The sequence below is a fragment of the Megalobrama amblycephala genome, linkage group LG13 (assembly GCF_018812025.1).
Source record: "Megalobrama amblycephala isolate DHTTF-2021 linkage group LG13, ASM1881202v1, whole genome shotgun sequence".
NCBI lineage: Eukaryota > Metazoa > Chordata > Actinopteri > Cypriniformes > Xenocyprididae > Megalobrama > Megalobrama amblycephala.
Window position 1 is genome coordinate 23,403,684 of NC_063056.1, and position 16,309 is coordinate 23,419,992.

The following is a 16,309-nucleotide window of genomic DNA, read 5'->3' on the forward strand; positions in this document are numbered from 1 at the left end:
ACAAAACAAACCTCATTTTATTTACACATGTTATTTTTATTTTTATTTTGATATTCCAAATGTTGTTCGTTTGCTAGACAAATAAATAAATCACAACAAAAGCTCATATAATGTTAGCAACAGTGCAACTAACAAACTTTCAATATTAAAACATCCACAAGAGGGCTCTGTTGTTTAACAGCAGCAGACGGTTGGCTTCTCCTTGAGAGTAATTTTAGGACTTGATATTGGATACAAACAGTCAAGGTAAGCCAACAAGAAAACATGAAATAAACAAATACGAAAATGCAAACACTCACATTGAGATGATCTGAAGTGATATTCATTACTTCATGGCTGCAAGGATGAAGTCTCTCGAAAAGCACAGTGTCTGCCCCCTTACAGTACAGACGAATACGACCCTCTGGATTCCTCACTGACACACACACACACACACACACACACACACACACACACACACACACACACACATATTACTAAATTACATATTGTGCTTGTGCCTCTGCAGCGATGGCAGAAGCTCTGCTCTTATTATAGCTTCCATTATCTCATAGTCATCTTGTGTTTTTTTTTTTTACCCATATGGCAAATTGTTTTTTCTTTTTTTAGCAAAATCTAACAAATTGATTTTGTGGACATTGTTATGTGGAAAAAAATGATTAACAAAACTGATTAGAGAAAATTCTGCAGTGTATTCAATAAATCTCTCACTTCTCCATGTAAACAAACCAAATGGACATAAATGACAATATATAAACAAAAATAAAATGCCTGCTGCAATGTAAGCACCACTTACCCAAACATAAGGGCCATAATTCAGCATTATAATAGCGTATGTGACACACACAACACTTTCTGTATTGAATTTAGCGCTAATGCTCCACTTATTTATGATGCTGGACAGGGCAGTATTTATGCTGTATCCAGATTTCTTAGTCCCAAGGGAATTTTACTGGCTCTTTCATTCTTGCACAGTACTAAACCATCTGGCATTACAGCCTAAACAATGTTTAGAAACTGTACACTATGGAGTTTGCCACAGTTAACTGCACAATAAAGTGTTTATGTACATACTTAGATATAGTTTGGGCACAAAAGTTAGTTAAATCTGACAAAACTTCCCTTTTAAGATGATTTTATGTGGCAGCTCTTTCATTTTTGTGATATACTGCATACTGTGCATTTTACAACCATTTTAAAACAAATGATTTTTGTTATGTAAGATGCAGGAGAGTGAGTGTGTGCTTGTGTTACCTATAACAGACATTCTTTTGCGGATGTTATTGAAGTCCAGGATGGCGAGGAGCGTGTATGTGACCGCTTTGCCGAGCTCTTGTGTGGTGACTGTGCCGGGTGTGCGAGAGTGGAACACAAAGCCGAAGTTACGTGCAGCTGTTACTAACGCCCCCTCATCTGGAGATTGAGCCTTATACACCAGCTCTCCTTTAGGAAGTGAAAGACAGAGAGAATAAGCAAGGACAGATAATGAGATATAATAATCATATTACAATCCAGAATGGCTCTATCCTAACAACATTAAAGTCAACAGCTTCCTTATTTAACCTTATTTAAACATTTCCATTGGATGAAATAACTGAGTAAGGCAGATAATCGACCCTTAAAGACTGTTCCAGATCCTTACCCTCGCTCTTCTCCTCACTCATGACAGTGTGGCAGAGAGACAAGACCCGGAAGAATTCATGCACCGCTGGTTCTCCCACCATCACTGCCTCTAGCAGAGACTGATCGTAGAAACAGAAGCCCCGGTCTGCTAAGGGGTTCCAAGCACTGAAGTCCAGGGGCTGGACCCTCTGAGAAAAACAGACTATGTTAGCTCTTTCTGTGCAGCAATATTTTAACAATGACAGCATCTTCTTTAATTCCACTAAGTGAATCTGGATTGCACTGACCTTTTGCTGAGTACCCAGAATATCAATCACGTCTCCTTGAAACAAGAGACAGACTGAAATGAGATTTGTAACTCAAATCTAATACAATACAACATATCTGTGTTTGTGACTCTTGTAAGGGATATCGGAGTTCTAGTTTGTTTGTCACGTGTAATCTTGCCTGTGTTTGTATTGGTTTTGCAAGTGTTTTGGTTAGTTTTCTATGGTTTGAGGTAGTTTCTATGATGGTTAAGTTTCTGTTTCATTCTATGCACCTGTACCTCATTTTCATCGATTAGTTAGCTTGTGTATATTAAGCCCTGTGTTTCTTCAGTTCTTTGTCTGATCTCGCTCATATCTGAGGTTGATTCTGATTGTATTTTGCTAAAGTCTATGCATTCTGACAGTGTTTCTTTGTTTTGATTTAATAAACTTAACTGCTGCGATTAGATTCTTCTCACCTCATCTTTTAATTCATGCTGCTTCAATCCCAGGATGACAACTATACTGTTATGTTTTAAATCTGCAATCTTTTTTTCATTATTATGATTATTTATATTTGATTGATTTGATTTTTCTATTTTTATAATACAACTTCAGTTATTTCAATACCACAAAAGTCTGATTTTAAAATAGATACAATTTTTGCAAATTGTTGCAAATCTGCAACCCTGCTAAACTATATTAGCATAGCTTTTTATTTGATTAATTATTATTATTTGGTTTTATTTTTAATTACTTATATTGTAATTTTAAATAACAAATTATTGTTATTATTACTGTTGTTGCTGATTTACTTTTTAATAATTATTTAAATCTTTATCACTTAGTGCTGCACGATTATTCGTATTTTAATCGCGATAACGATTTCTTATTTGTCCTCAAAACATATTGTTATTTTGACATTGCCATTATCTTGCATTGGTATCAAACCTCCACTATCTTTCCTGCTTGGGGTTGCCAGATGTCAAAAAAATCCTCTAAACAGGGTTTTTTTTCTTAATCTTCTCAACCTGGCAACCATGCGTATGCGCCAAAGACTATAGACCCCTTAAAAGTTTGTAAACATTGCAACATTTCCTGGTGGGCGGGGCTTAGCTGGAGGCAAAAAGAGATGCTGGACTCAATGTTGACAAGCGTAAACTTAAGCTAGCATGTTTTAGGAGGGATTTATTAAACATAGATGCAGAAGAAGGATCAGAACTGTCCGAATATGTACAGTCACTGACTCTGCGGGACCGTGACAGCTATTTTTGTAAATTAACTTAAGTTTTGGATATTTCCTAGACAACATATGAATTACTTTCGGGTGGTTTGAGGAATTTTGTCAAGGCTTATTGTCTAATGTAACCTAACGCTGGGCTAACTATGATTATGGCTAGCAATGTGGATTATTTTAAGAGACCATTCAAAGGATGGCACACTCATCTATCGCTGTATGTTTGTTTAACATTTAAACTAGCTAGTGCACTGAAAGTTGGCGACTTTTCACCTATAAAACAGAAACTTGCTGATTTGTACTAGATAAAACCAACACACCATTACATATGCATCGATTATTTTACCTGATATGAAGTGTGCACTGCAAACACGAGTATTATTTATGATCGTCTCCGTCTAGTCTGTACGCCGTATTGCATTCAACCACAATTATCTTTTTGATTTCTGTGAAGGAATGTCTGCCGGGATCTGGTAAAACTTTAGTTTTGAACCAAAAGTCCTGTTCCTTCTATTCTGGCAGCCAAAAACACAACAAGACGACATTTTAAAGTCAAAACCTCAAACTTTTAGCGCGCCTGCTATGAGTTCTTATTTATGTTTTGCCTCCAGCTAGAGCGGTGACGTCACAGTGACGTAGGCGATTAAGGGGTCTATAGAATAACACAAGACGTGTCACTTGTATAGAGGGTATGCATCGACGTCACTTTCCCGCTGGAATGTGCTCCCTCAGCTGGACTGAGTGGCAAAAGAACCTGCTGCGTGACTGGATTTAATAGGGGAAACTGCAAAAACGCGAGTAAAACAAACGAATTACACTAAAGGTTGGGCTCGAAAGTGTTTCTTACAACTTGTCAAATAAATTTAATCCATGGATATTGACATGCAGCCAGCAGTTTCTTTTCCTGACATTTATATGTGCCTGATTTGACGCTGGGGAAATACATAAAGCAAATCTGCCTGTGAATATTTTATATAACTACAATATAGGTAGGTTTAAATCCACGTAATCACTTATATCAATGTTATATCGTCATACTGTCCAGCCCTAAAACATATATCGTTTTATAGTATAGTTTTTGTCAGTGTTTATTTAAAAACACCCAATTATGCAGAATATAAGATGGAAAATATTTAATTGATGATTTGTCAACATAATATAGGCTATAACAATACAATATACGGTATGATTTTTACCTCAAAATCCAACAATTTGACACAAAATGATAACTGCAAATCCATGTTTCTCTGCTGGAGTCCAGCTGTTTCTGTGAATTGCAGTGATCCATTTGCTTCTTTTTTCGGCAGTTTTTAAATATATACCTAAGGGTTTGTGTCAAAGCTATTTGTACAGTCAATCACAAAGCTCTTTTCCGTTTTGGATGTGTTTTGTGTGTTTTTCGCGGCATTCACGCTGAAAACCAATGCTGCCGCTCAGTCTTTTGCCACTCAGCAGGCGTGACCGCAGTCGTAATGGTCGACGGTGACGTCACATGCATACCCTCTATTGTTTTGAATGGGAGAAATTGTAACGGAATAAGTCCCGCCTTCAAAATAAGAGCCAATCGCCGACTGGTAAAGTCATTGCATCACTGCTTGGCAAACAGCTTTGGAGAATTTGATGTTTCCCCATTCAAAGAGATAGGAGCTGCATGGATGCCCAGGATGCCCGAGAGGCGTTTCAAAGATGGCCGCCGAGTGAAATGACTTGTCTTAAAGGGACTTTGGTATGCGCTCTCTCTGCACTGCAAAAAAGCGCTGATGATCTGACAACACCGACACATATGTTGGAGTTAAGAGATGTTCATTGTGAAATTCTGCTCCAATGCAAAAGTGTCATATAGCCAGTTTGTGTTCCTTCACGAGGCTGCGTGTGCGATTTGCTGCTACTAAATCAGCAGGTGAACCTTCTTTGTGACGAACTTTAATAAATACAATCATGAATCTTGACCTCATTATTTGCGATCATGGTCGGTAAATAAATGCAGTCCGTGCCACCTCTGTGCTACAATACAGAGTAAACAGTATTTACTATGTGAACAGAGTAGGAGAATGACAGGGAAGAGAAGAAATTGTTGAATAAAGTCAGTTTTTTTTTTTTTTTTTGTGCACAAAAAGTATTGTCTTGCTTCATAACATTCAGGTTGAAGCACTTTAGTCACGTGGACTATTTTAACGATGTCTTTACTACCAGAAAGGGCCTTGAAAGTGGTAATAACATTGCAGTTTATCGGAGGTCAGCAAGCTCTCGGATTTAATCAAAAATATCTTAATTTGTGTTCCAAAAAAGATGAACGAAGGTCTTACGGGTGTAAAACGACATGAGGGTGAGAAGTTAATGACAGAATTTTCATTTTTGGGTGAACTAACCATTTAACCTCACTGATCGTTTTATCTGTTCATGCCCATTTAGCTGTGTAAAAGCAAGGTAACAGCCATTATCACAATATAAACCCCTTCAAGACGATACAAGACTGATACTGTGATAATGACTAGCTATTTGCACACTATACCTCTGATATAAGGGCAAGTGTATTGTGTGTTCCTCACCATATGCATGACCATTGATGGAGCACTTGTTGAAGGTCATGATGTTCTGGGTGAGGGTTCCGGTCTTGTCACTGAAGATGTACTCCACCTGTCCCAGCTCTTCATTCAGTGTGGTGGTCCGGGCCTCTGCTGCTGTGTTACTACGGCTGCAGAACATCCGCCGGTCCCAATTGATGAAGTAACTGTGACCCAGACGAATCACCTCCACACTAAAAGATTCAGACAAATGGAAATAGAAACAGACAAAGGGTTATCAAATGTGTACAATGCAAATGTGACATAATTTCCTGTAGAAACACTCAAAATGACTGCATACTTCTGTAACATGTCAAACTCACAACAAAACATAACAGACACACAAAAATTTACATAGATTTCCTGTTCTACAGACATAGGCTATTTAGCGTGCAGCTGAGACAGATAATAGCACAACAGTCTGTCAGACCATTAAAAGCAAGATTTAATCATATTCATTTATAGAGGCTTCACAAATCTCATTAGAAGTGCACAAACAGACAATGAGTATGTGTGTGCTGTGCCATGGTGCTGCTCAGTGCCACGCTGCAGTTCTTCCTATATGAGTCTGCACCAGTCAGAGGTGGGTTACATTTACTGGACCACACAGCAGAGTTAGTGCTCATTCAGAGAGCTGGTTCACAAGGGTTCGGATCAGGACTTTAGTGGTGTTATATGGACTATGTTATACGGGAGGCTGCTATGTCAAAGAGAGAAAAAAGGGGGAGTCTATGGGCTCTATTTCTTACCTCTTAGGGAAAGTCTGAGGAAACATGAAAACAACAAAAAAAATCAAAATAAAATAAACAGAACAATGCATAAAGGATGTATTAAGAATAAATTGAACAAAAAAAAAAAAATCTAGAGAAATAGATTTAATAGGCCTTTTTCATAAATATGATACACTTTGGTGACTCAAGACTTTTTAATAAGCAAGAGCAAAAGATCAAGTATTATCTTATATAAAATTAACCGAGTATGAAAACTAGTCCTAAACCCCCTTAAAATTCTGATTTTGGCCTGTCACAGAAGTCTTGACCTTCTAGACAGTCTCCAATGACTAAAAATCATAAAACTCAAGTGTTGTTTTAGTATTTATATACTATTACAGTTTTTATTAACATTTTATATTTTTTAATTTTACTGTAGTTTAATTTTTAGTCATTTTGTTATGTTGTTTATTTATTTTAAATATTACTTTTTAGGTTTTTTTATTTCAGTTTTAGTTTTTTTTTGTTTTTTTTTAGTTAGCAATTTTAATGCTTCAATTTAAACTTATTTCAGTTAGTTGCCAAGGGAACATTTGTAAAATTCATATAGTTTAATTTTTTCATCTAATATTTATATTTTATTTAAGCTTTATTTCAGTTAACAAAATTGTTTTTAATATCTTTAGTTATCGGTAATAACCCTGATAAAACAAATAAATGTAACAACTAATTTGAATGAAGAAAAAATGTAATGCTTAGCTCTGTTTATCACTAGAAAATTGCAAAAATCACACAAACGTCACAATCATAGTTGACAAACCTCATATAAAATAAAAACAGAATAAAACAGCTGAAATAAATTTAAGGTTTAAGCACCACCTTTCACTGACCATTTGTTTAAAACATTTTCTTTTGTGTGTTTCAGGCCATTTCCATATTTTCATTTCCAGATTATTCATAACTTTCTCCCTTCATCTCTCCACATCTTGCTCTCTCTCACCTGACATAGAGAGAGATGGGCACGACTGTGTTGAGGATGATGACATAGGACCAGAAGGACAGGAAGGCAGAGAACAGGAAGTTGTCCACTGGAGGGTCCCAGGGTAGGAAACTTTGGAAAAGAGCACCCACTTCTTTTTCCCAAACTGCATTTCCTATGGCCAAGATCACTCCCATACACACCAGAAACCCAAAAATCTGAGGAGGGGAAAATTTTCTAATTATTGAGTTGTGTGCCTGTTTATTTGCATTCAAAACATTAATTGGCAGAGTATGTGCTGTCTACAAATTTTGGTACTCAAATCTTTACACATTCAGCAAAGGTTTGAAGGAGAGCGTGTGTTTGTCAACAGTTTCTCACCCAGAGCACCAGTGTATTCATCAATCTGTCTATACTGGTCCGCTTGAACTTAGTCCGTCCGCTGTTCTGCATCAGCTTGGTGTCAGGACCTGAGATGTACCATTATGACAGGTTAAAATGAAAACTAATCTCACACACACGCGCGCACACACACACACACACACACCAACCTGCGAATATAACGAGACCATAGCAGCTTTCCGTGTTGCGCAGTACGCAGCCTCGGAGCAGCATGTTCTGGTTGCTGAGGGGGTATTTACAGTCTTTCCAGTACAGAGTTCCACAGAAACGGTCAAGCTTGTTGTTTGGAGGCTCACACACCACTTCTCCTGCAGATACACACAGTGCGAGAGAGAGAGTGAAGAAAATATGAGGTCACACATAATGAAAATATTGAAACAGTACCACATTACGTAATATGTGTCATGATGACCAACTGTTCAGCATCCTGGGCCTTGATACAACTGTGAGCTTTGGAATTTTTTATTGTTCTTTAAAAACAGGAAGCGTGGGTGGTCTGTGCTGACACAGGTTTGATGGCTTGAGTGTGTGTGCGTGGCAGAAAGCTGTGCTGGGTGTTAAAGAAATGTTGCTGAGAAACTGTCCACCACATACACTGCTTTCATCACACTTTGACTCAGTATATTTTTCCTCTCTCTCTTTTTCTAGTACACTAACTCACAGTGGGGCAAAACAGTTGAGGCACTTTTGCATTTTTAGTGCATTTATAATTTATTTTATTTAATAATACAAGTTTCATTTTATTATTTTATGTTATTAATTATGCAATTCATCAAATGATGGTGCAGTGGTGCTAGTAAAGTTTGCCCAATCACTGCAGTCTGCTGAATTTGTCACAATCAAGCTTCAACCACACATGAGTTTGTGCTGTTACCTGATTTGCATAATTCTTTTAGTAAATCTGTGCTAACACAACACAGACAGTACATGCAAATATACAGAGCTATCAGTGAGTGCAATTCATACTGGAATGCCCCTCTGAAAATATGCATTCCTTTTATTGCCTTTCTATTCTTATTCCATGCACTTCTGCAAATCTGAAACATACTGTACACAAACATATTCTCTCATTTATCAGTTCACAAGATTGCTCATCTCTCTCTTTCTCTTACTAATTATTTTCTATTTCCACTCTCACTAACTTTCACATCTAACTGGAGTGCATTCAATACCAAATGACATACCATCAAACTGGGCCAGGTTATTAGGATCTCCTAGGTCTGAGGTAACAGACAAAGACTGACGCACCTTCATGTTTGTCTCGCTGTGACAGAAAAACAAAGATATTTTTTTTGTATTGAGTCGCAATGTAAACATGAAATCATGACATCAACAGGACAAATTCAAGAAATAAACACGTCTTATAAACAAGAAATAAACACGTAACACAAGTCTTACCCATCCAGTTCTGCAGTTTCAATGTAACAGAGGCCATGTGGTTCACTGCTGGACAACAGGAGCAGGTCAGCCTGCAACAAATATACAGTATTAAAACATTCGATTAAAACTATTAAAACATTTTTGTTCATTGAAATAAAGCTGAAATAAAATAAAATATTAGATAAAAAACTAACCCTAACCGTAAAAATTAAATAAAAATAAATTAACCTAAAAAACAACTAACAAAAATAACAAAATTACTGAAATTAAAACTTTGTACAAGTATAAAACAAAAGCCAATTCAAAATATGAATAAAAACTACAACAGTATATAAATAATACTAAAATAACACTGGCATACAGTGAGATCAAAAGTGCAATTAGCATATTAACATATCTAGATATAAAACATCTAAGCTGCTGTGTATCCTCGGGAGACAGAGTTACATAACCTGCGGCATTACCAGCGAACCAGACCTTGGCTACTGGATCAATATCACAGTGCGGTATTCAAGAGCAAATGCATTAGACACTGTAAGTGCGCACATGACCATGAATTACTGAAAGCAAGGTCTGGGACTGCTGAGCTAGTAAAGTGTCTTTTTATTTTAATAAACCATGTTTAATTAATTAAGGAAGGACTATAGAGGAAAACTCACTGCCACAAACTGATTGTTCTCCAGTTTGATGATGTCACCCACTCTGACATTCAACCATTTCTCCTTCTGAAGACTGAGAAAGTGAAAAAAGTGCTTTGTGATTGTTGGAAAAATGCTATATAATTGTTGTAATGTTATTATATATATATATATATATATATATATATATATATATATATATATATATATATATATATATATATATATATATATATATATATATATATATATATATATATATATATACACATACATACACACACACACACACACACACACACTACCACTCAAAAGTTTGGGATCGCTAAGATTTTTAATGTTTTTAAAAGAAGTTTCATCTGCTCACCAAGGGTGCATTTACTTAATTAAAAATACAGTAAAAACAGTAATATTGTGAAATATTACTACAATTTAAAATGACTATTTTCTATTTGAAAATATTTTAAAATGTAATTTATTCTTGGGTTGGCAAAGCTGAATTTTCAGCATCATTACTCCAGTCTTCAGCGTCACATGATCCTTCAGAAATCATTCTAATATGTCAATTTGCTGCTCAAGAAACATTTATTGTTTACAATTGTACAAAATATTTGTGTACAATATTTTTTTTTTAGGATTCTTTGATGAATAGAAAGTTCAAATGAACAGTGTTTATTTGAAATCTAATCTTTTGTAACATTATAAATGTCTTTACTGTCACTTTTGATTGATTTAATGCATCCTTGCTGAATAAAAGTATTCATTTCTTTCATTTCTTTTCAAAACAAAAACAAAACAAAAAAATTCTTACTGACTCCAAACTTTTGAACGGTAGTGTATATATATATATATATATATATATATATATATATATATATATATATATATATATATATATATATATATATATATATATATATATATATATATATATAGTATTTTTGTGAATAAACCTAATATTAATTTACAATTTACTTGTATTATGTATACTAAAATACATAATACATACTTTTATGTTCACTACCTTTTGTGCAACACAGCTCAGTCACATTTATATTTTCTTAGCAGATTTTCTTGTAAACACAATGTAAAAGGAAGTGTGTATATTAATATAAGACTCACATGCCACCGATGAGGACCTGAGACTGACGGTTATTCACCTGGTTGTCACTCTTGTGACGAAACTGTGGGAGAAACAGAGATGTGTGTGAAATGTGTGTGTCTGACTGTTTTTCGTGTGGTAGTTGTGGTGTGTTAGGTGATTTTATCAATGTTACAATATTTCTGTGTGGAGGGGAGTTTGGCAGTTACAGTAAGTTACTGTATGTGTGTGTGTGTGTGTGTGTGTGTGTGTGTGTGTGAGACTCACATAGTCATCGGTGGCATCTTTGACTGCAGTGATGCTCAGTACCAGCACTAAAGGCACAATGGTGGTGAACCAAGACAATGAGGAAATCTGGGGAATCAACTGAGACAAAAACATACACACAATTATTTTTAGGCATTTGTAACACACTTAGTAACACATCATCTAGCAACAGTAATTAGTGAGAACATCAGTGTTAATGGGTGTCCATGTGCTGCTAACTACAGCCTTTAGGCCTAGATTAATATATTGCCATGAATAGACCTTACTGTTTTATCTGCACATAATCAGCATTCATAATAAACATTTACTTGGAGCACATACCTGCAGTATGAGAAGAAACAGAAAGTAAGTATTGGCAACTTCCTGGAACTGCTCAAACAGGTTGACTGGTAGGAAGGTGACGATGTTGTACTTTGAGGTCATGATGCAGTTGTTCTGCGGACAGGGAAAGAGATGAAGGGAGTTGGATAGGCAGAAGATAAATGTACGCTTGAGTCATATTTAAGCTGTACAGTTTGAATGTGTGACTTACAGCATACTGGAACTTCTCATTGTACTCTCTATCGTTGGCTCGGACTCTCCTTTCCTCCTCTGTGAAGAAAAGAAAACATTAGATGTAAAAACAGGCTGAAATATCTAAAATAAAAAATAAAGGCTGATGAAAGATACATTTAAAGTGGACATTACAAAAGTGTCTTGAATCTTTTTCCTTTTAAATATGTTTGACATATTTCCTCAGTTTCAACAAAGTGATTTGCTTCAAAGGGTTAGTTCACCCAAAAATGAAATTTCTGTCATTAAATACTCACCCTCATGTCGTTCCACACCTGTAAGACCTTCATTCATCTTTGGAACACAAATTAAGATATTTTTGATGAAATCCGAGGGTATCTGAACCGCACATAGGCAGCAATGTCATTGCACCTTCTGAGGTCCAGAAAGGTAGTAAAAACATTGTTAAAATAGTCAACGTGACTACAGTGGTTCAACCTTAATGTTATGAAGAGTTATTTACATCTGAACGCCGACTCATTATTGGCCGGCTCCTGCGTCAGCATCATACGGTGCGTCATGGTGCTCAAATGTTCCGCTTCGGCCAATACTGAGTTGGCGTTCGGACGTAAACAACGAAGCCTGCACTGAGTTCACAAGGCCAACTATGTATGACAATGGTTCAAATTGTTGAATAAAGTTGTTATTTTTGTTTTGTCTTTGTGCACAAAAAGCATTCTCGTCACTTCATGACATTAAAGGATTAGTTCACTTTCAAATTTACTCACCCCTATGTCATCCAAGATGTTCAGTCGAAAAGAAATTAAGGTTTTTGAGGAAAACATTCCAGGATTTTTCTCCATATAGTGGACTTCAATGGAGTCCAAACGATTGAAGGTCAAAATTACAGTTTACAGCGATCCCAAACGAGATGGTTTCGCTTATCTAGAGAAACCATCGCTCATTTTCTAAAAAAAAAAAAAAAATTAAAATTTTATACGTTTTAACCATAAATGCTCATCTTGAACTAGGTCTCTTTTTCTTCTCTATTTGAATTCCAGCAGTGTAGACACTGCTAAGTGTATTACTGCCCTCCACAGGTCAAAGTTTGAACTAAATTGTCATATACAATATGCTAGCGCAAGTATATAACAATTAGTTCAAACTTTAACCTGTGGAGGGCAGTAATACACTTAGCAGTGTCTACACTGCTGAAATTTGAATAGAGAAGAAGAAAAAGAGAGCTAGTTCAAGATGAGCATTTCTGGTTAAAACGCATAAATTTTTAAAACTTTTTTTTAGAAAATGAGCGATGGTTTCTGTAGATAAGACCCTTATTCCTCGTCTGGGATTGTGTAGAACGTTTTGAAGCTGCACTGAAGCTCTAATTTTGACCTTCAACCGTTTGGGCTCCATTGAAGTCCACTATATGGAGAAAAATCCATGTTTTCATCAAAAACCTTAATTTCTTTTCGACTGAAGAAAGAAAGACATGAACATCTTGGATGATGTTAAATTATCAGGAAATTTTAATTTAAAAGTGAACTAATCCTTTAAGGTTGAACCACTGTAGTCACATGGACTATTTTAATGATGTCTTTACTACCTTTCTGGACCTCAAAAGGTGCAATGACATTACTGCCTATGTGTGGATCAGATACCCTCGGATTTCATCAAATCTTAATTTGTGTTTCAAAGATGAACGAAGGACTTACAGGTGTGGAACGACAAGAAAAATTTCTTTTTTTTGGGTGAACTAACCCTTTAAGGCACCGTTCCACGTCCTGTATTGCGCATATTACAAATCAATGTACCTGGAATGTTGAGTTGTTACGTTATATTAACATTAAGGAAACTGGTCATATTTACTTTGTTGCAAAGTTACAAATAAACACTCATAGAATGTTGATAAAAATAGGTTAAAATAATGTTGAAGAAACATTACGCTAACCTTAAAATAATGTTCCACTATCATTTTCAGGTTCTTACAACATTTTAAATCACTGTTCCCACAACCAAAAATACATTGTTCGGAAAACGATCCTAAATTATAAATTTGTTAACGGGGTTGAAATTTTGCTAATGTCCCTCATCTGAATCTTCCGAAATGCTTAAAAGGAATTGAAACAGAAACAGAACATTTAAAAAGGTTGTGAATGTGTGAGATTCCATGGATAACAATCAACACATGTAAAATGCACTTTAGGTTTGCTGTTATTCAGTGTGAAAAGAAGCGAGTTGGTCACTACTACAGCCATAAAAGTCAGACTCTCAAAGACATCATCCAGTGAGAGTGGCATACAGTGACTTTCAGTTCCTCACGAGGCAAAGTATACGGTCAGTGGGTCGTGTCAATGCTAAACACCAACTTTCATCAAGTGAGACCAAGCTGTGGTTGCTAAGTCGAGCATAAAACAAAAGGAAGAAGGAACCAATGGCTAATTGTAGTGTGACAGATTAATTTCTGCATGATGAGGCTGAAAACAGGTCTAACTGTGACAGAATAGACTGTGGTTAGCATTTAGTCATAAACCTAAGTTTTCACTTCTGTTGAAAGCGTGACTCACAGTTTCAGAAGCTCACATTAAGCCCTTAACACCTGTTTACAGCCAGACTGACATACACGATACAAAAACACACAGTAGTGTGTAGTAAACAGCTTGTTTCTGAGAAAAGCTCTTTTTCTTTCGGTTCTCTCCTATTTTGACAGAAATTGTAGAAAATGTCTTTGTCAGATTCACTTCACTATGCATCTATCACATCCTGTGCTCACAGCTGCACAGTTATTTTTGTGTTAGATAATGGCCACTCCATGTGACAGACTGTCTGTATGTGAGTGTGTGTGTGTGTGTGTCTATGTCATCACATCATATTATCCATGGGTGACTTGCTGCATCTTAGTGGAGGAGGACGTTCCATTGCTCTAGTCTGCTGAAAAGATCATAGACAAGCTCCTCTCAAGACAAAAAAACACCGAAACTCACTCTTATCTCTCATCTCTTCTTCACCCTCAACAAAATCTTTCACTGTAATAGTTTTCAAGTAGCTTACAGATAAAGATACATTTGGTTGATCTGATTTCACTCTGTGCTGCTGTAATATTGATGGGAATCATCTTCTTCTTCAAAAAAAAACAAAAAAAAAAGAAGAAGACTGACCTCATTTAATCGCTGCATGATAGTTAGAGAAAGAGGTGTGCTGAATGGCCAAGAGCTGCATCTGCACCATTTACTGTATGTTTGCATCAAAAGGTCAAACCCATAAACCCATGCACGCAAACAGATATAGCCAGTCTGTAGCCTGTTTCCTCCTGCACTGAGCCCCTCACACCTGCTCTGGTCCTCAGCTCAGTCACCAAGACTCTCATTTTCTGTGGTTTCCTGTGTTAAGATAGCTCGGCGCTCTCATATGTAACCCCTATAATGTCCGGTTTATATGCACTGCCCACATAGCAAACACACAACGATTACACACACACACGTTAAACAACCTTATGCTGCCAAAAAAAATAATAATAATAATCTCTACACATCAAAAAACAACGTACATTTAGCTTGTCACGGGGGCAGTACCCTTAAAGGTGCCCTAGAATTAAATATTGAATTTATCTAGAGTTCAGTACATGGAAAAGACATACACTGAGTTTCAAACTCCATTGTTTCCTCCTTCTTATATAAATCTCATTTGTTTAAAAGACCTCCGAAGAACAGGCGAATCTCAACATAACACCGACTGTTAAGTAACAGTCGGGATGTACGCCCCCAATATTTGCATATGCCAGCTCATGTTCAAGCCATTAGACAAGGGCAAAACGTCTGGATCAGCACAGCTGAATCACCAGACTAGGTAAGCAAGCAAGGACAATACCGAAAAATGGCAGATGGAGCGATAATAACTGACATGATCCATGATATCATGATATTTTTAGTGATATTTGTAAATTGTCTTTCTAAATGTTTCGTTAGCATGTTGCTAATGTTCTGTTAAATGTGGTTAAAGTTACCATCGTTTGTTACTGTATTCACGGAGACAAGAGCTGTCGTTATTTTCATTTGAAACTGTATAATTACAGTTTCACAATCTGTATAATTCATAAACACAACTTCATTCTTTATAAATCTCTCCAACAGTGTGTAATGTTAGCTTTAGCCACGGAGCACAGCCTCAAATTCTTTCAGAATCAAATGTAAACATCCAAATAAATACAATACTCACATGATCCGATGTATGCATGCAGCATGCATGACGAACATCTTGTAAAGATCCATTTTGAGGGTTATATTAGCTGTGTGAACTGTGTTTATGCTGTTCAAGGCAAGCGCCAGCTCCGGGGGCGGGGAGCACGAGAATTAAAGGGGCCGCAACCTATATATCGGTGCATAGTTAATGATGCCCCAAAATAGACAGTTAAAAAAATGAATTAAAAAAAAATCTATGGGGTATTTTGAGCTGAAACTTCACAGATACATTCAGGGGACACCTTGGACTTATATTACATCTTTTAAAAAGAAGTTCTAGGGCACCTTTAAAAGCACTCCTTTGTATTCTGTATGTACCTGTATATCTTGAAGCTAAGTAGGTTAGGGCACTAATATTTACCCTTTCTGTCATCATTTACTTTCATGTCATTCCAAACTTGTATGACTTGCATTTTTCTGTGGCGCACA

The 16,309-nt window shown here is 36.3% G+C and overlaps 1 protein-coding gene across 2 annotated transcripts in view; it reads right to left on the reverse strand.

The window, feature by feature from the left end:
- The window catches only part of atp8b2 (ATPase phospholipid transporting 8B2), a 47,591-nt gene that overhangs the window by 16,559 nt on the left and 14,723 nt on the right, over positions 1–16,309 (reverse strand). For both annotated transcript variants that reach the window (XM_048152056.1, XM_048152054.1), the window contains 15 exons: positions 11,683–11,741; positions 11,472–11,585; positions 11,151–11,249; positions 10,904–10,965; positions 9,803–9,875; positions 9,162–9,232; positions 8,948–9,027; positions 7,913–8,071; positions 7,743–7,831; positions 7,383–7,579; positions 5,658–5,866; positions 1,911–1,945; positions 1,643–1,811; positions 1,255–1,443; positions 300–415 (listed from right to left, as the gene is read on the reverse strand). In XM_048152056.1, the coding sequence (XP_048008013.1) occupies positions 300–415; positions 1,255–1,443; positions 1,643–1,811; positions 1,911–1,945; positions 5,658–5,866; positions 7,383–7,579; positions 7,743–7,831; positions 7,913–8,071; positions 8,948–9,027; positions 9,162–9,232; positions 9,803–9,875; positions 10,904–10,965; positions 11,151–11,249; positions 11,472–11,585; positions 11,683–11,741 (1,721 nt within the window). The remainder of the gene's footprint in view (positions 1–299; positions 416–1,254; positions 1,444–1,642; positions 1,812–1,910; positions 1,946–5,657; positions 5,867–7,382; positions 7,580–7,742; positions 7,832–7,912; positions 8,072–8,947; positions 9,028–9,161; positions 9,233–9,802; positions 9,876–10,903; positions 10,966–11,150; positions 11,250–11,471; positions 11,586–11,682; positions 11,742–16,309) is intronic.